This window comes from Cynocephalus volans, chromosome 10 (assembly GCF_027409185.1).
Source record: "Cynocephalus volans isolate mCynVol1 chromosome 10, mCynVol1.pri, whole genome shotgun sequence".
NCBI classification, from domain to species: domain Eukaryota; kingdom Metazoa; phylum Chordata; class Mammalia; order Dermoptera; family Cynocephalidae; genus Cynocephalus; species Cynocephalus volans.
The window spans coordinates 2,309,630-2,326,415 of NC_084469.1; the positions used below are offsets into that span (position 1 = coordinate 2,309,630).

General features: G+C 47.8%; 3 protein-coding genes across 9 annotated transcripts in view; 2 read left to right on the plus strand and 1 right to left on the minus strand.

Moving 5' to 3' along the window:
* Positions 1–1,424, plus strand: part of LOC134389049 (zinc finger protein 385C-like) — a 34,645-nt gene extending 33,221 nt beyond the window's left edge. For both annotated transcript variants that reach the window (XM_063112475.1, XM_063112476.1), the window contains exon 9: positions 1–1,424. In XM_063112475.1, the coding sequence (XP_062968545.1) occupies positions 1–237 (237 nt within the window). In that variant the 3' untranslated portion in view covers positions 238–1,424.
* On the minus strand, positions 1,306–9,850 carry NKIRAS2 (NFKB inhibitor interacting Ras like 2). Of its 6 annotated transcripts, none has more exons than XM_063112479.1 (4): positions 8,722–9,850; positions 4,281–4,388; positions 3,633–3,874; positions 1,308–3,016 (listed from the first exon to the last, which is right to left on the minus strand). In XM_063112479.1, exons 2-4 carry the CDS (start codon positions 4,372–4,374, stop codon positions 2,777–2,779), a joined length of 576 nt encoding a protein of 191 aa, XP_062968549.1. In that variant the 5' UTR covers positions 4,375–4,388; positions 8,722–9,850; the 3' UTR covers positions 1,308–2,776. The 6 variants fall into 6 exon arrangements, with proteins under 6 accessions (XP_062968554.1, XP_062968549.1, XP_062968553.1 ...); XM_063112483.1 differs by having other exon boundaries at positions 4,281–4,407; XM_063112478.1 differs by lacking the exon at positions 8,722–9,850 and adding an exon at positions 5,414–5,503.
* The window catches only part of DNAJC7 (DnaJ heat shock protein family (Hsp40) member C7), a 27,254-nt gene continuing 19,501 nt past the window's right edge, over positions 9,034–16,786 (plus strand). The window contains exon 1 of the mRNA XM_063112477.1: positions 9,034–9,147. Within this exon, the coding sequence (XP_062968547.1) occupies positions 9,071–9,147 (77 nt within the window). The 5' untranslated portion in view covers positions 9,034–9,070. The remainder of the gene's footprint in view (positions 9,148–16,786) is intronic.

The window sequence follows — 16,786 nt, forward strand, 5'->3', positions numbered from 1 at the left end:
TCTAAACTGGCTTTGCAGAGGGAACTCACCAAGACGCTGGCAGCCCGCTTCCTGCCCAGCCCGCTCCCCACCACAGCTGCTGCCATGTGTGCCCTGCCAGGGCCCCTGGCCCTCCAGCCTGCCCCTACTGCAGCTACAACCCTCTTCCCAGCCCCCATCCTGGGCCCAGCTCTGTTCCGCACCCCAGGGGGAGCCGTCCGCCCTGCCACGGGACCCATCATCTTTGCCCACTATTAGCCCTCATGGGGAGGCCAGGGCTGATTTCCCAACAGCCACTCACCACCTCCTACTGTCCCCAAGATCCCACAGGGACTGCCTTTTACAGCTTAGGGGTTCTTGCTCAATCTAGGAATTGCGGGGCTAGTTTTAAGGACAACTGCCCTTCATTACCTATCTGGACTGGGGATTAAACCAGTACACCCCACCCCCCAACCCCCATCCAAGAATCACCCCCACACTTCTTTCCTGGAGGCTAGTCCATGGTTAGTCCTAGGCTCCCCGGCCTCTCCGAGCCTGATAAATCCCAAAGGTCTAAGCAGAATCCCAGCCCCAGCCATGCGGTGTTCTCATTTTCCAAACTCAAGTCCTACACCCACATGGCCAGACTCTAGGATTAATCTTAGCTCCACAAGCCAGCCTCTCCTAGCCTGGGGACAAATATATGGCCCCAGTTCCCATGATTTGGGGCCTCACTGGATTCTTTGGAGATGGGGTCCAAACTGGAGTGGGTTCAAGGCTCAGGGCAAGGTGACCATGGGGGTGTGGCAGAGGACTGTGGAAAAAGAGGGACCCAAGAGTCCCTTGATCACACAGTACAATGGTGGGTGTGGCCAAAGGGGTAGGGGAGCTGGGCTGGAAGCTTTTAGGGCATTATATGCCCCAATTGGACTGAGCTAAGATGGGGCAGGTGAGGGCGATGTTCTTGCTGGGCTCAGTTTTAGTAGAGGCAGTGACCCATCCCACAAAAGCTCTCCCTTCTTAGCCTTTCATTCATTCCTCCTGAACCCCAGCTCTTGCTGGGGGTGGGGGACCACTGGGTCTCCCTCAGACTATGTACTCTGCTAACACCAAATCCCCCCAGGGCTCCCAAAGGAAGAGTTTTCCGCTACAGCTCCTCACCCCAAACTGGTTCCTAGCACCAAATTCAGCTTTCCCTCCTCCAGCCTCCCCACTGTGAAGCTGTGTTGAGGTAGTCTGATACATACTCAAGACCCATTTTCATGCTGCCAAAGTCAATGTCACAAAATCCATCCCACCCCAGCACTTCCCCCCTCACCCTATAATATGGGACTTTGCCAGTATCCACCTGCATCTTTTTTTAAAAAAAGATATTTCCATGGGAAAACAAGACATGGGGGGAGGGGAGGGAAACGTTTTGATAGCGGTTGTGGTTTTATTGTGTCCAATCCATCAATAAATGAACTTTAAGCCCGAGCCTGAATACACCCTAACTCTACTTGCCCAGCCCTGGGCACCTACTCCTCCTCACCCCTCCTGTTTGGGGGAGAAGGGGCATGTATCGGAGATTGCCTGGCTATAGTGTCTCACCTATGCTACGTGTGCACGTTATAAGCACAAGTGGGCACAGGAAGTTGTGGGTTATAAGCTCACTTACAGCACGTCTGAGTGTGTAACCACCCTCCTGAGCCCTGACAGAAGCTTCTGAGAAGCTGCTACTGGTTTGCCTTGTTTGGTTCAGGCATCTGAGGTAAGAAGGGCTAGAGGAGCACCTTGTCCAGCCTTCAACATGGCAGCAGGAATATAAATACAGGTAACTTATAAATAGAAGTCCAGCCATCAGCTGAAAACCACTATAGGAAGGGATGAAGACCAGCCCCTGCAGGACAGAGCTGCTACTCTGGCAACTGAGAGTGGACAGTGCACTCCTGCCCCCTGGTGGTTAAAGGGAGAGACATGGTCCAGCCTCCAGGGCTGCTAGGCTTAGCACCTTGAAGAGGGAGAAGCAAAGGGTACAGTCACATGGCCTGAAGCCTCAGGCTTATCATAGAGCTGGAAAGGATCTAGGAGATCATCTAAACAACCCCCATCACCTTACAGATAAGGAAACTGACACCCAGAGAGGGGAAAGGCCTTGCTGGGTCACAAAGTCAGCTGATGACAGCCCAGTCATCGTTCCATTCCACCTCAACCAATGAGACCCATCTGCTCCCTGAGCAGGAAGAGGAAGCAAAACAATTGGGGGAGAAGAATTAAAACAGAAAATTACACTCCCAGGAGGCCAGCTTCTTCCAGCTTATGAAAAGACAGGTCAGGGTGAGGGATAAGGAGACCCCTAATACCAGCATGCACACACATACGTGTGTGCACATCTACACAATACACAACACCTGGACAGGCTGGTGCTGTGTGTGTGTGTGTGTTTTGCTGGCAGGAGGCAAAGAAGGGTGGGACCCCTATAATGGGAACCAGACCCTAGACTGGGTACTTCTGCATGGTAGCTTTGCTTCCTGTCCAGAGCAGATGGAAGGGACTCTGACCTGTGACTACCCCGGCTGACAGTGGAGCAGATATGAAAGCTGGGGGGGGGGGGAAGGGTTGAGGGGAGAAGGGGGCGCTAACCAAGATTATTTGCACTTCCCAGAGTTGAGAGGGAGTAAAAGGGGCCTGGGCCTGGCCTAGTGGGGGCTCCCTGTGCTCACAGGGAAGGAGAGCTTGCTTACCCCAGCCCCCCTGCCCCCTCTTTGCTCTCAACCCATCTTCTAGAGCCCCAGATGCTAGTGTGGGGCTGGGAGGGTGAGGAAGGAAGGGCAGCTCTTCAGCCATCCAAGGAGCCGCTGCCCTTGTTCTTGCGGCTGAGGGGGAAAGCAGACTTGCTCTGGGGCTGGGTCATCTTGCTGGCAAGGTAGACGAAGGGCTCCAGGAGGGAGCGGCGGTCAGCCACTGACACCTCCCACAGCTTCACCTTCTCCGACTTGGCCCAATGCTGAGCCACGTCTGAATCTACACGCCGCTGCTCCTGTAGGTCACACTTGTTGCCGAGGACCACAATGGTGACCTGGGAAAAAGGGACAGAGTAGAGGCCTGTGGATATACCGTGGACCTCAGGAAGGGGGTGGGGGCTGGCAACCACCTAGGAGCTCTATGATAGGAAAGTCTCAATAGCTGATGTCTCATCTCTTTGTACATTAGAAACCACTGACTAGAGAAAGGAGATAATTGCTTTTTCTCTTTCTTCCTCTGTTCAAATTCTGACCTCCATCTGGCCTTCCCTCCAGGAGTTCCACCACAAGCCCTGTATCACCCACACAAGCTCGTTACTAGCAGTTAGTCTCTGGCTAAACAATGAGTGAGGACGCACTCCCAGAATGCCTGCAGCTTAGAGGGGGATTTTGCAGAACAGACAAGCCTTCACAGCTAAGAACACAGAACCGTCAGGAAGAAAGACCAGTGGGAGCTTCATGCGTTAGGTCAGGGACCCTTAAACTGAAGAGAAGCCTTTTTTGTTGGGCTGCCTCAACAGCAAGACACCATCCCAGGGCCTCCATTCCCCCTCCAACTCCAACCTCCTGTAAGATGAGTATAAAATGGAGCCAGACCAGGCCTCCCAAAGCCAGCCCAGGGCCCACACTCTCTCATCACTTGGATTCCCACCAGGAACTTCAGCCATGTACCTCCTTCTTGTCTTTGGATTTGTCAATCTCCTTCTTGAGTAGCTCCACACGCTGAAAGGACTCTCGGCTGTCCGTGCTATAGACCAGGACGTAGCCATCAGTGCAGGAGAAGCAGTGTCGGGGCAGCTCGGCCCCATCTCGGAGCCCCCGAGTGTCATAGAAACGCACCTGCTCCCGCACCCCCCGGTCTGTCTCAATGGAGCCCACGTAGATGTCCTCCTGTGTCTCGATCATCTCAGAACCTGTGATGAAGAAAACTTTTTTGAAGTGGGAAGGAGTTGGGAGTGATGAGGACATCCTAACAGTCTGACTGGACAGAGAAATGAAGGAATGTGGGGGCTGAGGAGAGGAGGCGACAGAATTGAGAGTCTGTCAGGACTGGAATTATTTGGGGGAACAGACGTTAATCTCATACTAATACCATGCTAAGCAAAAGTGTGACTTTGGAGCTTTCCCTCCCTATCTTGGATATTGGGTTTCCTCCCTCCAGATTTGATCGATGCTGTAGAATTGGGGGTTACAATGTAAGTTTTATTCTTTGGAATGTAAAAACCACCAGAAGCAGCTTTTAGCCTTTGCGTGTTTTGATCAAATCCTACCTCTTATTTTCAACCTCTTCCACCATCCCCCACCCTCAACAACACTCACCCACTACGTGGTTCCCGTATAGGAGCTGCTCCAGGATTGAAGTTTTGCCCACTGATGCCTGGCCACACACAACCACTTTGCAGCTCTTCCCCATGCTTAGCCTTCAACCTTGAGGAACAGATGCACACTGGGTGAGGTGACAGAAGAGAGGATCAAAACAGAGGGCAGACCTCCCATAACTGACAGCCCACGTTCTGAACTGAAGGTATAGCCTCAGGGATTCAGCACTGTCCCTTTTCTCATCAGTGTATACTGAACTGGTGCGTCTATGTCCGCTACTGGACAGTGAGCTGTATTTTATTCTTTGTTATTCCCAGTACCTGACCAGTATCTGGCACAGAGCAGGTGCTCAGTAAATGCTGCCATAAAGGGAGAGGAGAGTCACTGGTTGAAAGTACTGGCCAGGTTCCTCTCTATGCACAGGATGTGCAGAGAACCAATCAACATAGGGAGCTCAACCCAGCCTCCTCTCTTTAACCATGACTCTATGGAGAAATAAGCAGGAATAGTTTTTGTGCATCTGTCTTCTTATAAGCCACCTGCTCCTTGGGGAGAGCAAGCAACTAAGGAGGATAATTTGCTTTCTTATATGACTTGGAAAACAATCAATTCCCTCTAAACCCCAGTCAAATCCATGGCTAAAACGAAGAACATTGGACAAGAGAGAAGGGAGTGAGGGAATCAAAGGAAAAGTCTTCGGAAAGGAGATAATTTCTGTTGCTCCTGGATTGACAGTCCCGAAAGAGGGGGCCCAGGCACAGAAACCCCTTCTCTGAAGAGGCCCCAGACAGCGATCTTCTCAAAGGCAAACTTCCAAACACAGGCTCCCCAAGAGCTCCGGACAATGGCACTCCCTGCTCCCCTCAGCGAGCAGAGATACAGAGGTCACTTCCAAAGGGGTTCCCAAACAGAAGTCTCTCCAGGGGAAAATCCTGACACAGACCCCCTCCCCGTATGGTGAGCTCCGCAATTAAGTGGATACCCCAAGAGAGACCATCGGAGGGACCTCCACTATAGACTTCCTCATGAGGAGGCCCCCAGAGCGAATCAGAGGCAGAGACTGGCCATCCAAAGCGGCCCAGAGGCAGAGGCCGATTCCGGTGCTGGACGAGCCCCGCCTCCCAGTTCCGTACCTCCCGGGCCCCCGCAGCACCCCAGCCGGGCCCTCGGAGGGCGCCGGGACCAGGGGAGGGGCAGCGGGGTCGCAAGAACACCCCTTTCCCCGCCCTGTAGAGGTAGATATGTCGGGCCCCGCCCCCGCCGCGCTCCCGCTCCCTGCTTCCGTCCGGCAAGAAGGTTCCGGCGGCAGAGAGGGGGCCCCGGCCGCACAGCGCCCCCGGCGCCCGGCGGGAGAATGACGGCCAGGCCCTGGCCGGTTGTGCGTGGGAGCGAGAGATTCTAGGCTCTGTGGGCGCGGTGTCTGCTCTGGTGTCTCTGATGCCCACACGTACTCTCTCTAAAGGCTACTGTAGTACAGTAACACTTCGTCTACTCCATCATTTAGTCGTCAAATGTTTTCTGAGCCCCTGTTTTGTGCCAGGTGTAGGGCCACATGCTGAGAAAAAGCGGACGTGTTAGACACGGTGGCTGTGCATGAGAACTTCACGGTCTAGAGGAGCTAGACGTCTAAACCAACAATTACAGCACAGCATGGTGAGGAATATTACAGAGGTGCTAAGGAGGTACAGCAAAGGGACATTTAACTTGAGGGCGAGGGACATCAAGAACTTCCTGGGACTTCTGGTTAAGATGGCGGAATAGACCGTCCCTAGCATCACTGTCTCCCACAAATCGACCAATTTACAACTACAAAAAAGCAATGACAGCCAAGCTGGGGCCGCTAGAGCTCAGGCGAAGAAGAGGAGAGGCCTACAGAGAGGCTGCACGAAGGCGGGAGAAGCCACGATGAGAAAGAAAAATCTGCTCTGACGATTTGAGCCCTGGCAGCTTCCAGGCTGGAGCTGCTGAGAGCATGGAGCATGGAGCAGAAGCCGGCAAAAGCTTCAGCAATGCCCTTCAGATGAAGTTGCTTGGAGGCAGCAGGGCAGAAGAGGGCCTTGGTAGCCCCCAGGCTAGCAAGACCACTGATAGGGTTCCCATGGTCCCACATAGCAGTGAGGAGCCACAACAACTGTAAAAATGGAGCCTCTCAGAGGCCGGTGAGTCATTGCAAGGGACTGAAGCATGGCCCATCCCATGGGAAGTGTTTGCACCATGGGAGGTGGGGGAGATGGGCCCACTGGAGGAACACTGGGGCACAGCAAGGACAGCTGATCTGCCCCCCAGTCAGCACAGGACCACTCAGAGTAGACTAGTCAGGAATATAGAATTGCATGGGGGTGCAGTTTGATGAAAAGGCTTAGGCCCAGATCAGAGTTTCTATACAACCCAGGTGTACTGCATCTCACTAGACCCACAAGTACCGATAAAGCCAACCATTAAATCCTGAGCTGCACAAAAAGCCTTTCCTAGGGAAACAGTAGCAAAGCGGCAATTTAGCTCAACCACACAGCTCAATTACTGGTCCCCATAAGAAGTTTCCCCATTTTAGAAATAAGCAAAGGACAACAAATTAGTTCCAGCACATAGTTTAAGTGGTGGGAACAGCAAAAAATCCAACACAGAAGTAAAACAGAAAACAAATACCTGCAACCAGAGACAAAGTTTGGTATTAACTAGCAAAGGTCTCATTTCACCAAAGAACACCTATAATACCTAGAAGGACTGGAAGTCCCCTGAGCTACCAAGCCAGAAAGGGGGGAGGTCCAGGGATCTCAGCAATGCCTCTGGACACCCACAACATGTCCTGAGGGTGGGGGACAAGGGTCTTGGCCACACCCCCCAACATACACAGCCAGCCCAGCGAAGACCACCAAGCTGCCCCAAGAAGTGCCCTGGGCTCTCCTGAGCCAGGTGGGTGGTGGTGGGGCCTCAGGCATCAGACAGGCCCCTTGGACACGCGCAGCCAGCCCAGCAACGACCACCAAACCGCTGCAGGAAGCACCCCAGGCACTTGTGTTTTCTGTTGTTGAGGGTTGGAGAGAGAAAATGATGAGTTCAATTTAAATGTTAAGTCTCAGGAATTTGTGAAATATCCAAGAGATATCCGGTAGTGTTGGATACACAGGTCTGGAACTTGGAAGGTGTAGGTTGGAGATAATCAAGAGTTGAGAGTTATCAAGACGAAGTTAAAGCTGGCAATAAATGAGTTGGCTTATATATAAAGGCACACAGTGAGAATGTAGACTGTGAGCCACTGGCAGGCAAGGCAGGTGCTTTGTGAATTTTGTGCCCTCCCAACCTAGCACAGAATAGTCATTTTGGTTAAGGGCTATTCGAGGATTGGCTGGTTGAGTGACCTCTCCCTTCCAACCCACTGAGCCTCTCCTATCTTTCCCTACCCAGTGGTCCCTATGGTTTTAGTTCCCTAAGCACTGCGATAGGCAGGGACCATGCAAACAGGGTAAGGACATTGGCACACACTGTCTTCATGGAGAAAGGGGGTGGATCCTTTTTAAATTCCTTTGCCCCCTTCTTTTTAAAATTCCCCTTAGCTTTATTTTGTTTTGGTGACTGGCTTGTGGGGGGAGACGAACCCTTGACCTTGGTGGTTTTTTTTTTTTTTTTTTTTTTGTGACCGGCCACACCAAGCGCACCGGCCATCCCTATATAGGATCCGAACCCGCCGCGGGAGCGCTGCAGCGCTCCCAGCGCCGCACTCTCCCGAGTGCGCCACGGGGTAGGCCCGACCTTGGTGTTTTAATGCCAAACTCTAACCAACTGAGCTAAGGGCCAGCCCCCCCTCCCATCTTTAAATTAGAACCTCATACTCCCCCAGTTTAACCTCAGAAAGCCCCAATTTAATTCAACTATACCAGTATTATTGGTTTGGTTGAGGAAAGTACAACAAAGATGATTTAACTGTGTCCTCGCCCTCTATGAGTTCCCAATCCAGACCGTATTTGGCAAGACAAGCGTGCTGAGTAAGGGGTTTATATGAGGGGCGGGAGTACTCGAGACACGAGCAGCAGGGACCTCACCCTGTGAACAGCCTTATGAACTCCAGGGCAGGGTCTGGGGCACCATGTCATGTCAGCCTCATTAGGCTTAATGCTAGGATGGCACGCCCAGCTGGCTGACATGAAAGCAGCCTTATAAAAGGGTCAGCGTCGTTAGGGGGATGAACCAGTTGGTGCTAGGAGATCCGGGGTGGATGAAAGGCTCGGGGTGAAGACGCCCTGCGTTCCCCTGGCTTGGTTGGGCAGGGCTTCCAGGGAACCGATGAAAGCTGGGGGAACTGGTCTCAAAGTGTCTCTTCTAGCCTTTCTCGGGAGGAAACTGTGGACACTATCCAAGTTCGGGAAGGTAGTAGTGGGGGACCTTTCCCTCCAGAGTCTTGGGTCACCCGGACCCAACCAACCCAGACTTCCTTGAGTCTTACCCGAGACTCTCTAGGAGTGGAAGTTGCTATGGCAGCGAGGCTCCAGGAATACTGAAGAAAGCCAAGGCCTAGAGAGAGAGGCGACACCTTCCTGTACCCCTCCTTCCTACACACGGGCAAAGTGGCGCCTCCTACGCACAGGAACCGCCCCTGGGCCCCCGCCTCCGCGCGGAGACCACCGTGGACCTCCGGGGGCGGGAGGCCGCTCTGGCCCCAAGCGGAGCCTCACGCTGGTAGACGGGCTCGAGGAAGCCCCTCTGGGCTCAGCACTACTGAGCAGCTCGATGCTCTAGCCGGAAGTGCTCCTCTCCGCCTGCCTCCCATTCGGCTCTCTGGTCTCGGCGGTAAGATGGCGGCTGCCGCTGAGTGCGATGTAGTAATGGCGGCCACCGAGCCAGAGCTGCTCGGCGACGACGAAGCAAAGAGGTAACCGGGTGACAGGGTTGTGGAGGGGGCGACCTTCAGCTCCGTGGGTCAGGAAAACCCGTCCCTGCCTTGATGCAGCCCTCAGCTGTTGAAGCGATGCTCCGCCCTCCGTGAATTCCCCCTCCCCCCGCGTCTGAGATCGAGTCCGGATGAACCCTCTGAGGAGCGCTCTCGGGGGTCGGTCTTCCCCTTCAACTTACGCCTGGCAGGGTAACTGAGGCACAGCCTTTTTCTTCAGTTGAGAAGAAGGTCGTCCGTGTTGTAGAGGCCAGGTCCATGAGGGGGATCTCAGAGGTCTTTTGCTGGGTGGGGGAGGCGGCGGCGCGGCGACTGTGACGACTTCCTAACATCGCCTCCGACGCCTGCCTTCTCTTGTTGACTTCTGTGCATTGTTGTCTGTCAGCACTTTATATTTCCTAGGCCTTTGCTCTTCTCACCCCCTCTTCCCCAATAACCAGCTATATTCCACTAGGGACCACTAGTCTGGGTTCAAGGCGATCGTTGGTCTCTATTATTGACTTGATCGCCCCCTGGTTAACCCAGAAGTCGAAGATGATAGAGAAAAAAGGAAGATTGAGGGCTTGTCTCATGCTCTACCCGTCATCCTCTTTTACCCTTATTCTTCCTGGGTGAGATCCTTATTCCTCTTAGGACTGATCTTTAAGCAGCGGGGAGGAGGGCGACCTCTTGAGCGCAGTTGGCATTGCTGGGCAGCCGCGGTGGCTCTAGATTGCCAGCCCGGGCTAGCCAAGGGAGCTGCTGAGTGAGTGGTTTTGAGAACATTCTGGATTCTGGAAACAGCTAAGGCAGGTTATTAGAAGTGGGGTTGGAACTCAGTTGTGGGTAGCTATACCTGTTCTAATCCTAAAGCAGAATTGACTGAGTGGTTCTGGAAGTTTGGAACCCTTCCCTTATCAGCTGCAGATTAATTTGAGCCTTTTGTTATGCTACAGTGCCCTCAGTCTCCTCACACATTTCATATTTTTATAATAAGCCTGGTATGTCTTCAGTCTGCATATTTTGAGGTGGTGATGTAGAACTACTTCATGACAGCTGAAGTCAGGATTCTGAGATTTTTACTATTCAAGTTAGAAACATAAAAGGTAATCGTTGAGGTGCATTGAGCAGTTATCAAGCTTAAAGGTAGTTACCACAGCTAGTGTCTCAAGTTCCCGACCTGTTGGGAGCTGAGAGGCTTGACAAAGTAGAGTGGATCCCTAGGATATCAGAGAAAGGTGTATACTAGAGTCCAATCTCTCTCTGTTCCTAGTTTTGAGTTTTCATGTCGTTAAAGTTAAGCATCATCAGCTCATAAACATCATCAAGGAATTGTAAAATAGGAAACAAAACTCCCAACATAGTCGAGCTTAAATTAATTGTAAGCATTTATATCACTTGTATTTGGAAAGCCATATGTAATTTAAAAAACTCATCCTGCCTGGTGTAAATCTCTGATGTAGGTTATGTCCCTAATTTGTGTTTCACTTCAGAGCCCCCTATCTAAAGTAAATCCTTTTCCTTAAAAAATTGCAAACTTAGAAGATATTCTATCATAAAATTGTCATAAATGAACCTGAAGATATATCAAACATAAAACAGGTAATGCTGTAATGGACCCCATCACACAAAACCTACAGTATTTGGTAGCAGTATACCAGAATGAGAGAGGGTGTTTACTTATGTTAACTGCCCTTAGTTCATGGAATTTAAGATGTCATTGATTGTAAAATGCACAATTGTGTTATCTACCACTAAGAAAATATAACTGTAAATTAAAGAAAAAATGCATTCTTACCAAACAGACTTATATGTTATATATATTTACATAGAGCTCTTTTAGACATAATAAGCCATTAATGTTTATTATTTACCACTTCTGTGCACATGTCAAAGGGAAAATAGGTGAAGTAAGCAAAAAAATCAGTTTGACCTTCTGTCTTATAAGACATCATTAGAAGAGTAAACATTAGGATCTGTTAGTATGAAAAAGCCTTGTTTATGTATAGTTTTCCAGTGCTGAATATGGAGTGGAGATTTAGAACCTTTGGAGGGAGGTTGTTTTACATTTTTCATGTTTCTTGGAATCCTGTGTAGCCATAGCAGAGGGCATGATAGGGACATCCCCTTACAAATGCCCTTCTACTGTTTGGCTTGGTGAGAGTCATTTGACCAGGTTCCTGTCTCTCTTGTTACAGTCCTACTACCAGTTCACTTAGGGACACAAGAGTTGATGAGTCTCTTGGGTTGTTTTTGTGAGGTCCAGCAAGGAGTACCCTCTACCTTACATCTTGGCTCAAGTGCGTGCTGCTGCTGCTAAATTGTCATAGTCCCACGGGACAAAATGGGAGGTGCTTTCAAGACACTGGACCTTATGGTTGTAGCATTTTAAATGGCTAGGTTCTATTTCCTTAGCTTTAGTGTCTCTAGAGAGAAAAGAAATGGACTAATTTTGCCTGTTACTTTGACACAAAGTTCTGTTTCCCCCATAGCAGCTAAGAGGTTAAAATAAAAAATGTATTAGTTGGCATTCCAAAATAGATCAGGGTTCTGTGCATGAAGATTGTTTATTTTTCTTTGCCTACCAGAACAAATAAAGCTACTTAGGAGCCAGTGGGTTAAATATCAGAGGTTTTGCATTTCAGGTAGCTGAAGGCCTTATGTTTTCCTGGGAGGTTGCTAGTCACTTCACTTAATATGTGAATACCTGTGTTGAGTTAAGCCTCTCTGGTCTTATCTCAGGCTGGGGAACAGTTTGGTGTCTGTGTATGTATTCTTTTTGTTGTTGTTGTTGTTTGTTTGTTTTAAAAGATGACCGGTGAAGGAATCTTAACCCTTGTCTTGGTGTTGTCAGCACCACGCTCAGCCAGTGAGCGAACCGGCCATCCCTGTATAGGATCCGAACCCATGGCCTTGGTGTTATCAGCACCGCACTCTCCCGAGTGAGCCACGGGCCAGGCCTATAGGTATACTTTATTATGGTAAAGTTGAGGGATTTCAAGTTGTTCATCAAAGAGGAAACACTTCTGCGTGTCAGTTACTGGACAGTGAGTGAGGTCTCAGAAGAATCAAGGGAGCTATAAACTTAGGAGCGAAGACATTCTTACCAGATTCCTTGAAATCATAATCTTACTTTGTATCTGTTTTCCTGATGGACACGAGCAAGAGCAATTCTTATTGGCCCTTTCTTAACCCTATGTATCCTAAACGCTTTGTGGATTAGGATTTTGCCTTTTATTTCTCTTTCCATATTGTTGGAAGGAACTGACCTCTGAATTCATATCCCAGGGTTTGCTGTAGTTGCTGTTTGTTTCCTGTAGCTTCTTAGGGTGTGTTGGAGTTCGTGGCCTTACGTAACTGAAGAACTTATGGGGATGCCTCTCCTTTCTTCCTTACCCTGTCTTAAATTCTTAGGAATTTGTCCCCCTAATCTTCCTCTTGAATTTCCAGGGTAGCACATTTCAGTAAACCTGCAAGGTGAGTGGGAATTTGTCTTTGACCTTGAACCCAAATCAGTGAGAAACATTTCATGTTCTTTTTGGTATACAGGACTTTAAGTGTGCGATGATGAGAAATGGGAGTTAGGAAAGATGATTCATGCTTAAGGAAGGGATACACCTAGGAATACAGGATCCTGAATACCAGCAAGTTAATTGAACCCTACTATCAAATGGCAAAATTGTTAAATAATCATCACAAGAGCAAAGAGTACAGAGGAGGATCTCTTTTCCTTATTGCTTTTGTTCAGATCCACATATTAACCAGTGCCAAGGAAACTAAGCAAGTTTGAAAAAAATGTTGGGCCAAGTGAGTGGCAGTTGCTCTAGTGTCTAGTCCATTCCCAACCACCAAAACTCTGATTGGCTTAAAGCCCAGCCTTATTGTACATTCCAGCCAATCAGGGATTAGGTTGGTCATCGAAGCCAGTATTTTAAAAGTTTTTAAACGCTGAGTACTGGGTACTTGCCTTTGCTTTCCTTCTCTAGGACTTTAGAAGATTGGAGAACAGCAGTCAGAGGTTGCCCAGGTGCCTTGTGGCCCAATGCAAAGTCCCTCTGAGAGACCATTTCTCCCTTACATCAGTGATGTTTGGTTCCCTTTCTCCAGTGCTGAGTGATGTGGAAGTTACTTAGAGGTCGTTCCAGGTATTCTGTGAATTTCAGCAGTAAGAACAAGATTCAGAGTGCAGTTATTCCAGTAGGCTATTCATGTTATTGGAGTAACAATTTTTTTCTTCCCCCAACCAGATCAAAATGGTAGTTCCTGTGTTCTACCCCACCATGGGCAGGAGTATAAGTGGTTGAGGTTTTTAAGAACGGTAATATGAGGAGGAATATATGACTTTCAAGGTCTGATTCTGAGACCTAACATTCTGTTGGCATGTAACTTACAGTTTGTGTGGGGAGGCCAGATTGTCAGATGAGCAATGTTAACCATCTCTTCTGATTCAAATATTACTCTCTTGTTCCTGGAGTTTCTGTCCTGAGAGTTCTTCCTTGGGCAGTTTAACTCTGAGATAGTTAACCACCTGTTAAACTAAGGCACCAAGAGAACTTTGAGAAGCAAAATACTAGTTGACAATCCAGACTTCCCACTCTGGCTCCCATCTCCACCCCCACCCCCAAAACCCTCAGGAAGCAACCTTTTTGTTAATCGTAGCTCCTCAGTATGGGGAACCAAAGGATGGAAAGTGGTGGGTTTGGGGATATGTTGTGAAAACAGGCCTCTGGCTAATGCTGGAAAGACTTGTGTCCTCAGAGCAGCTTTAGAGAAGCATGTTTCTCAGAGTAGCTTTATGGTTGGGTCTCTTCTCCCCTGGCGTAAATGAAGGTTAGGTAGATGCCATGGGTTGTGACACTTCTCATTTAAGGAACTAGCGTAAATTTAAAGTTCAGCATTGGGCAGCTATTCCTGTGTGAATATCCTTCTGCCTTGCAGTCATGGAATTTCTGTAAGGATTGGATTGGCTGCTTGCTTGCTTGCTTTTTTCCCCCCACTGATTAAGACACAGCCAACTCCAGCATGTGGCCTGGTGTCCTTCCCTGCCTGAGCAGTAGAGAGTGCTACTGCCTTGTGTAGACTTGATCTGTAATTCCTCTTGGTATATCTTGGGTCTATTCTGGCTCTGCCCCTGTTGAGGTTTCCCCTTGAATGTCCAGAGAACAGGTTGAACTAGTGTGTTAAGGAATTTTTCATCTTTGTGTTCTACCTTCCCTTTTTTTTGCGGGGAGGTGAGAGGGGTTATTTTAATTGTGTTTTAAAATTTATAGGAAATTTGGTAAAGAAAGCTTGGTAGTAGGTAGCTTTGCTAACAAGTGGCAGTTGGACAGAGCCCACATCTGTTTTCTCTGGATGATTATGAAGCACCCAGCATATAGTACCTTGCAAGCACTCAAATGTTATGTTCCAGGTTATATATGGCTTTCACTTACCTGTGTGAAACTCACATTGACACTTCACACCTAGATTAGTAGAAGATTTTTTAAAAAGGTGAAGAAATGGGATGACTTGCTTTTGGTAAGGTGGAATGGAAGTTAGCCTCCTGGGTTCCTTTTACCTTATTCGTTTATGAAGGTCAGAGAAAGTACAACATGAAACAGGCCCTGTGACATGCCATTGGGGACAAGAGGTCTCGAACTGTGGGTAGAGGGAAGGAATTTCTATGCTGACACTGGCCAAGAGCCCATAAATTCTGAAGGATGGAGGACTTTTCTAGATCAACGGCTAACTAGTAAATTTGGCTGAATAAAAGAAATGGGGCACAATAATCATTGAGCAAGGTGACATTTTGGAAGTAGTAAATATAATAAGGAATACATAAAGGATATTTGATTCATTGGCAGTATAGTACAGTCAGTCCTCCATGACTGTGGGTTCTGCATCCGTATATTCAACCAACCACAGATCAAAAATATCTGGGGAAAAAATTGTGTCTGTACCAAGCATGTACAGTTTTTCTTATCATTGTTCCCTAAGCAATACAGTGTAACAACTATTTATGTAGCATGTACATTATATTAGGTATTATACTTACTCTAGAGATGATTTAAAGTATACAGGAGGATGTGCATAGGTTATATGAAAATACTACACTATTTTATATCGGGGATGTGCGTATCTGCGGATTTTGGTATCCCGGAGAGGTTATGGAACCAATCCCCAACCTATACTGAGGGATAACTGCATTATTAATAGCCTAAAGGAAAAGAAAAGTATCTTTTCTAAGGTTCATTCTGCCAATAAAATATTCCACCAAATCCCTGCCTAAATATTCCTCTGCCGTAACAAAAGAAATCATGTTGTTCTCGGTTGTGATTTTAGCAAAACTGGATTTTTCTTCCCCTTCAGGAATAGCAGAATATATCAAGAAAATGCAGAAAACAAAAACCCATTCAAGCTGCTGCATCTATTTGAGTTAAGCTATTATTGATGCTATTGAAAGAGCTTAACTTCAGTAAAAATATTATCCTAGCCAAATACTTGAAATAAAAGCAATGTGGTATGTTTTTTTGTCATATAGAAATTTAATCAGTATTTATTAGGTTACAAATGTTATAGAATAGAGAAACTATGCTAGTCTTTATTCTTCATGGGATGGGGTGGGATAAATTTTAAAATGATATTGTACAAATAATGAAGAATCTCATCCCTCTTTTAGTAATCTGCAAATGTGTGATACATCAAGCAATTCCAGAGAGAACCCAGCCATGTTAAGGACATTTTTAAAACTACCCCTCTCCCAAAAAACAAACAAAAAAACCCTGCCACCCAGTGAATCCTGCATTAGCAGAAGCTGACTAATGTTTCTGAATAACTCTTTAATTGCTAAAAGATAGACTAGTGGCATAAGGCAGAGATCTTGCATAAGTGATCAACTTGGAAATATTTAGAGAGAAAGTGGAAATTTTTATAAGGCACCTAATTTGGAGCATGTTACAATGTCAACTATGGCATTTTAATGTGTTTTTAATTTAGTTGAGCTGCAAATGTGCAGAGTTGGCTGATGATCATAAGCCCAAGTTGTCTGATTTGATCATATGATGCTGAGCCCTGCTAAGACCTGTGTGATACCAAATGATTCCCTTGGCAGTGTTTGTTGGAGTAATTAGCGTCAGCAATGAATGAATGCTGAATTGGGAGAGAGAATGTAACTGCATGATCAGAGGATATACAGATTTTAACACATGTGCAGTATAGAAGAGCAGGTTTTCAAAGCTGCAGTTTTCTAACTGGTGAGGTCATTTCTGAAAAACAAATATATTTTAAGTAGCAAATCAGACCAAGAGTGGGATGTCAGAGGGAAGGCCAAGTCCTCCAATATTGATCCTGTTGTGGGAGATCCAGAGAAGACAGATTTTCTTGAGAACCTTCTAGTAGTTGTTTTCACAAGAATTTGTTGCTGGTGCTTAAAGTGAAAGGTCTGGATTGGTGGAGGTAGTGTTATTCCTAGCATCTCTTGGTGAATCAGAGCTGTGAAGCTTATTCTGCTTAGCGTTGACCCAAAGATTTGATGGGGAACTGGATAAATTCATTTTAGTATAAAGACCTTGACACTAACAGGATCTGTGGAAAAAATAGGCCTCTAGGAGTTAGGAAACCTGTGCAGCCACCTTGGGTGCCTCACTAGCTCTTCCTCTGTTGA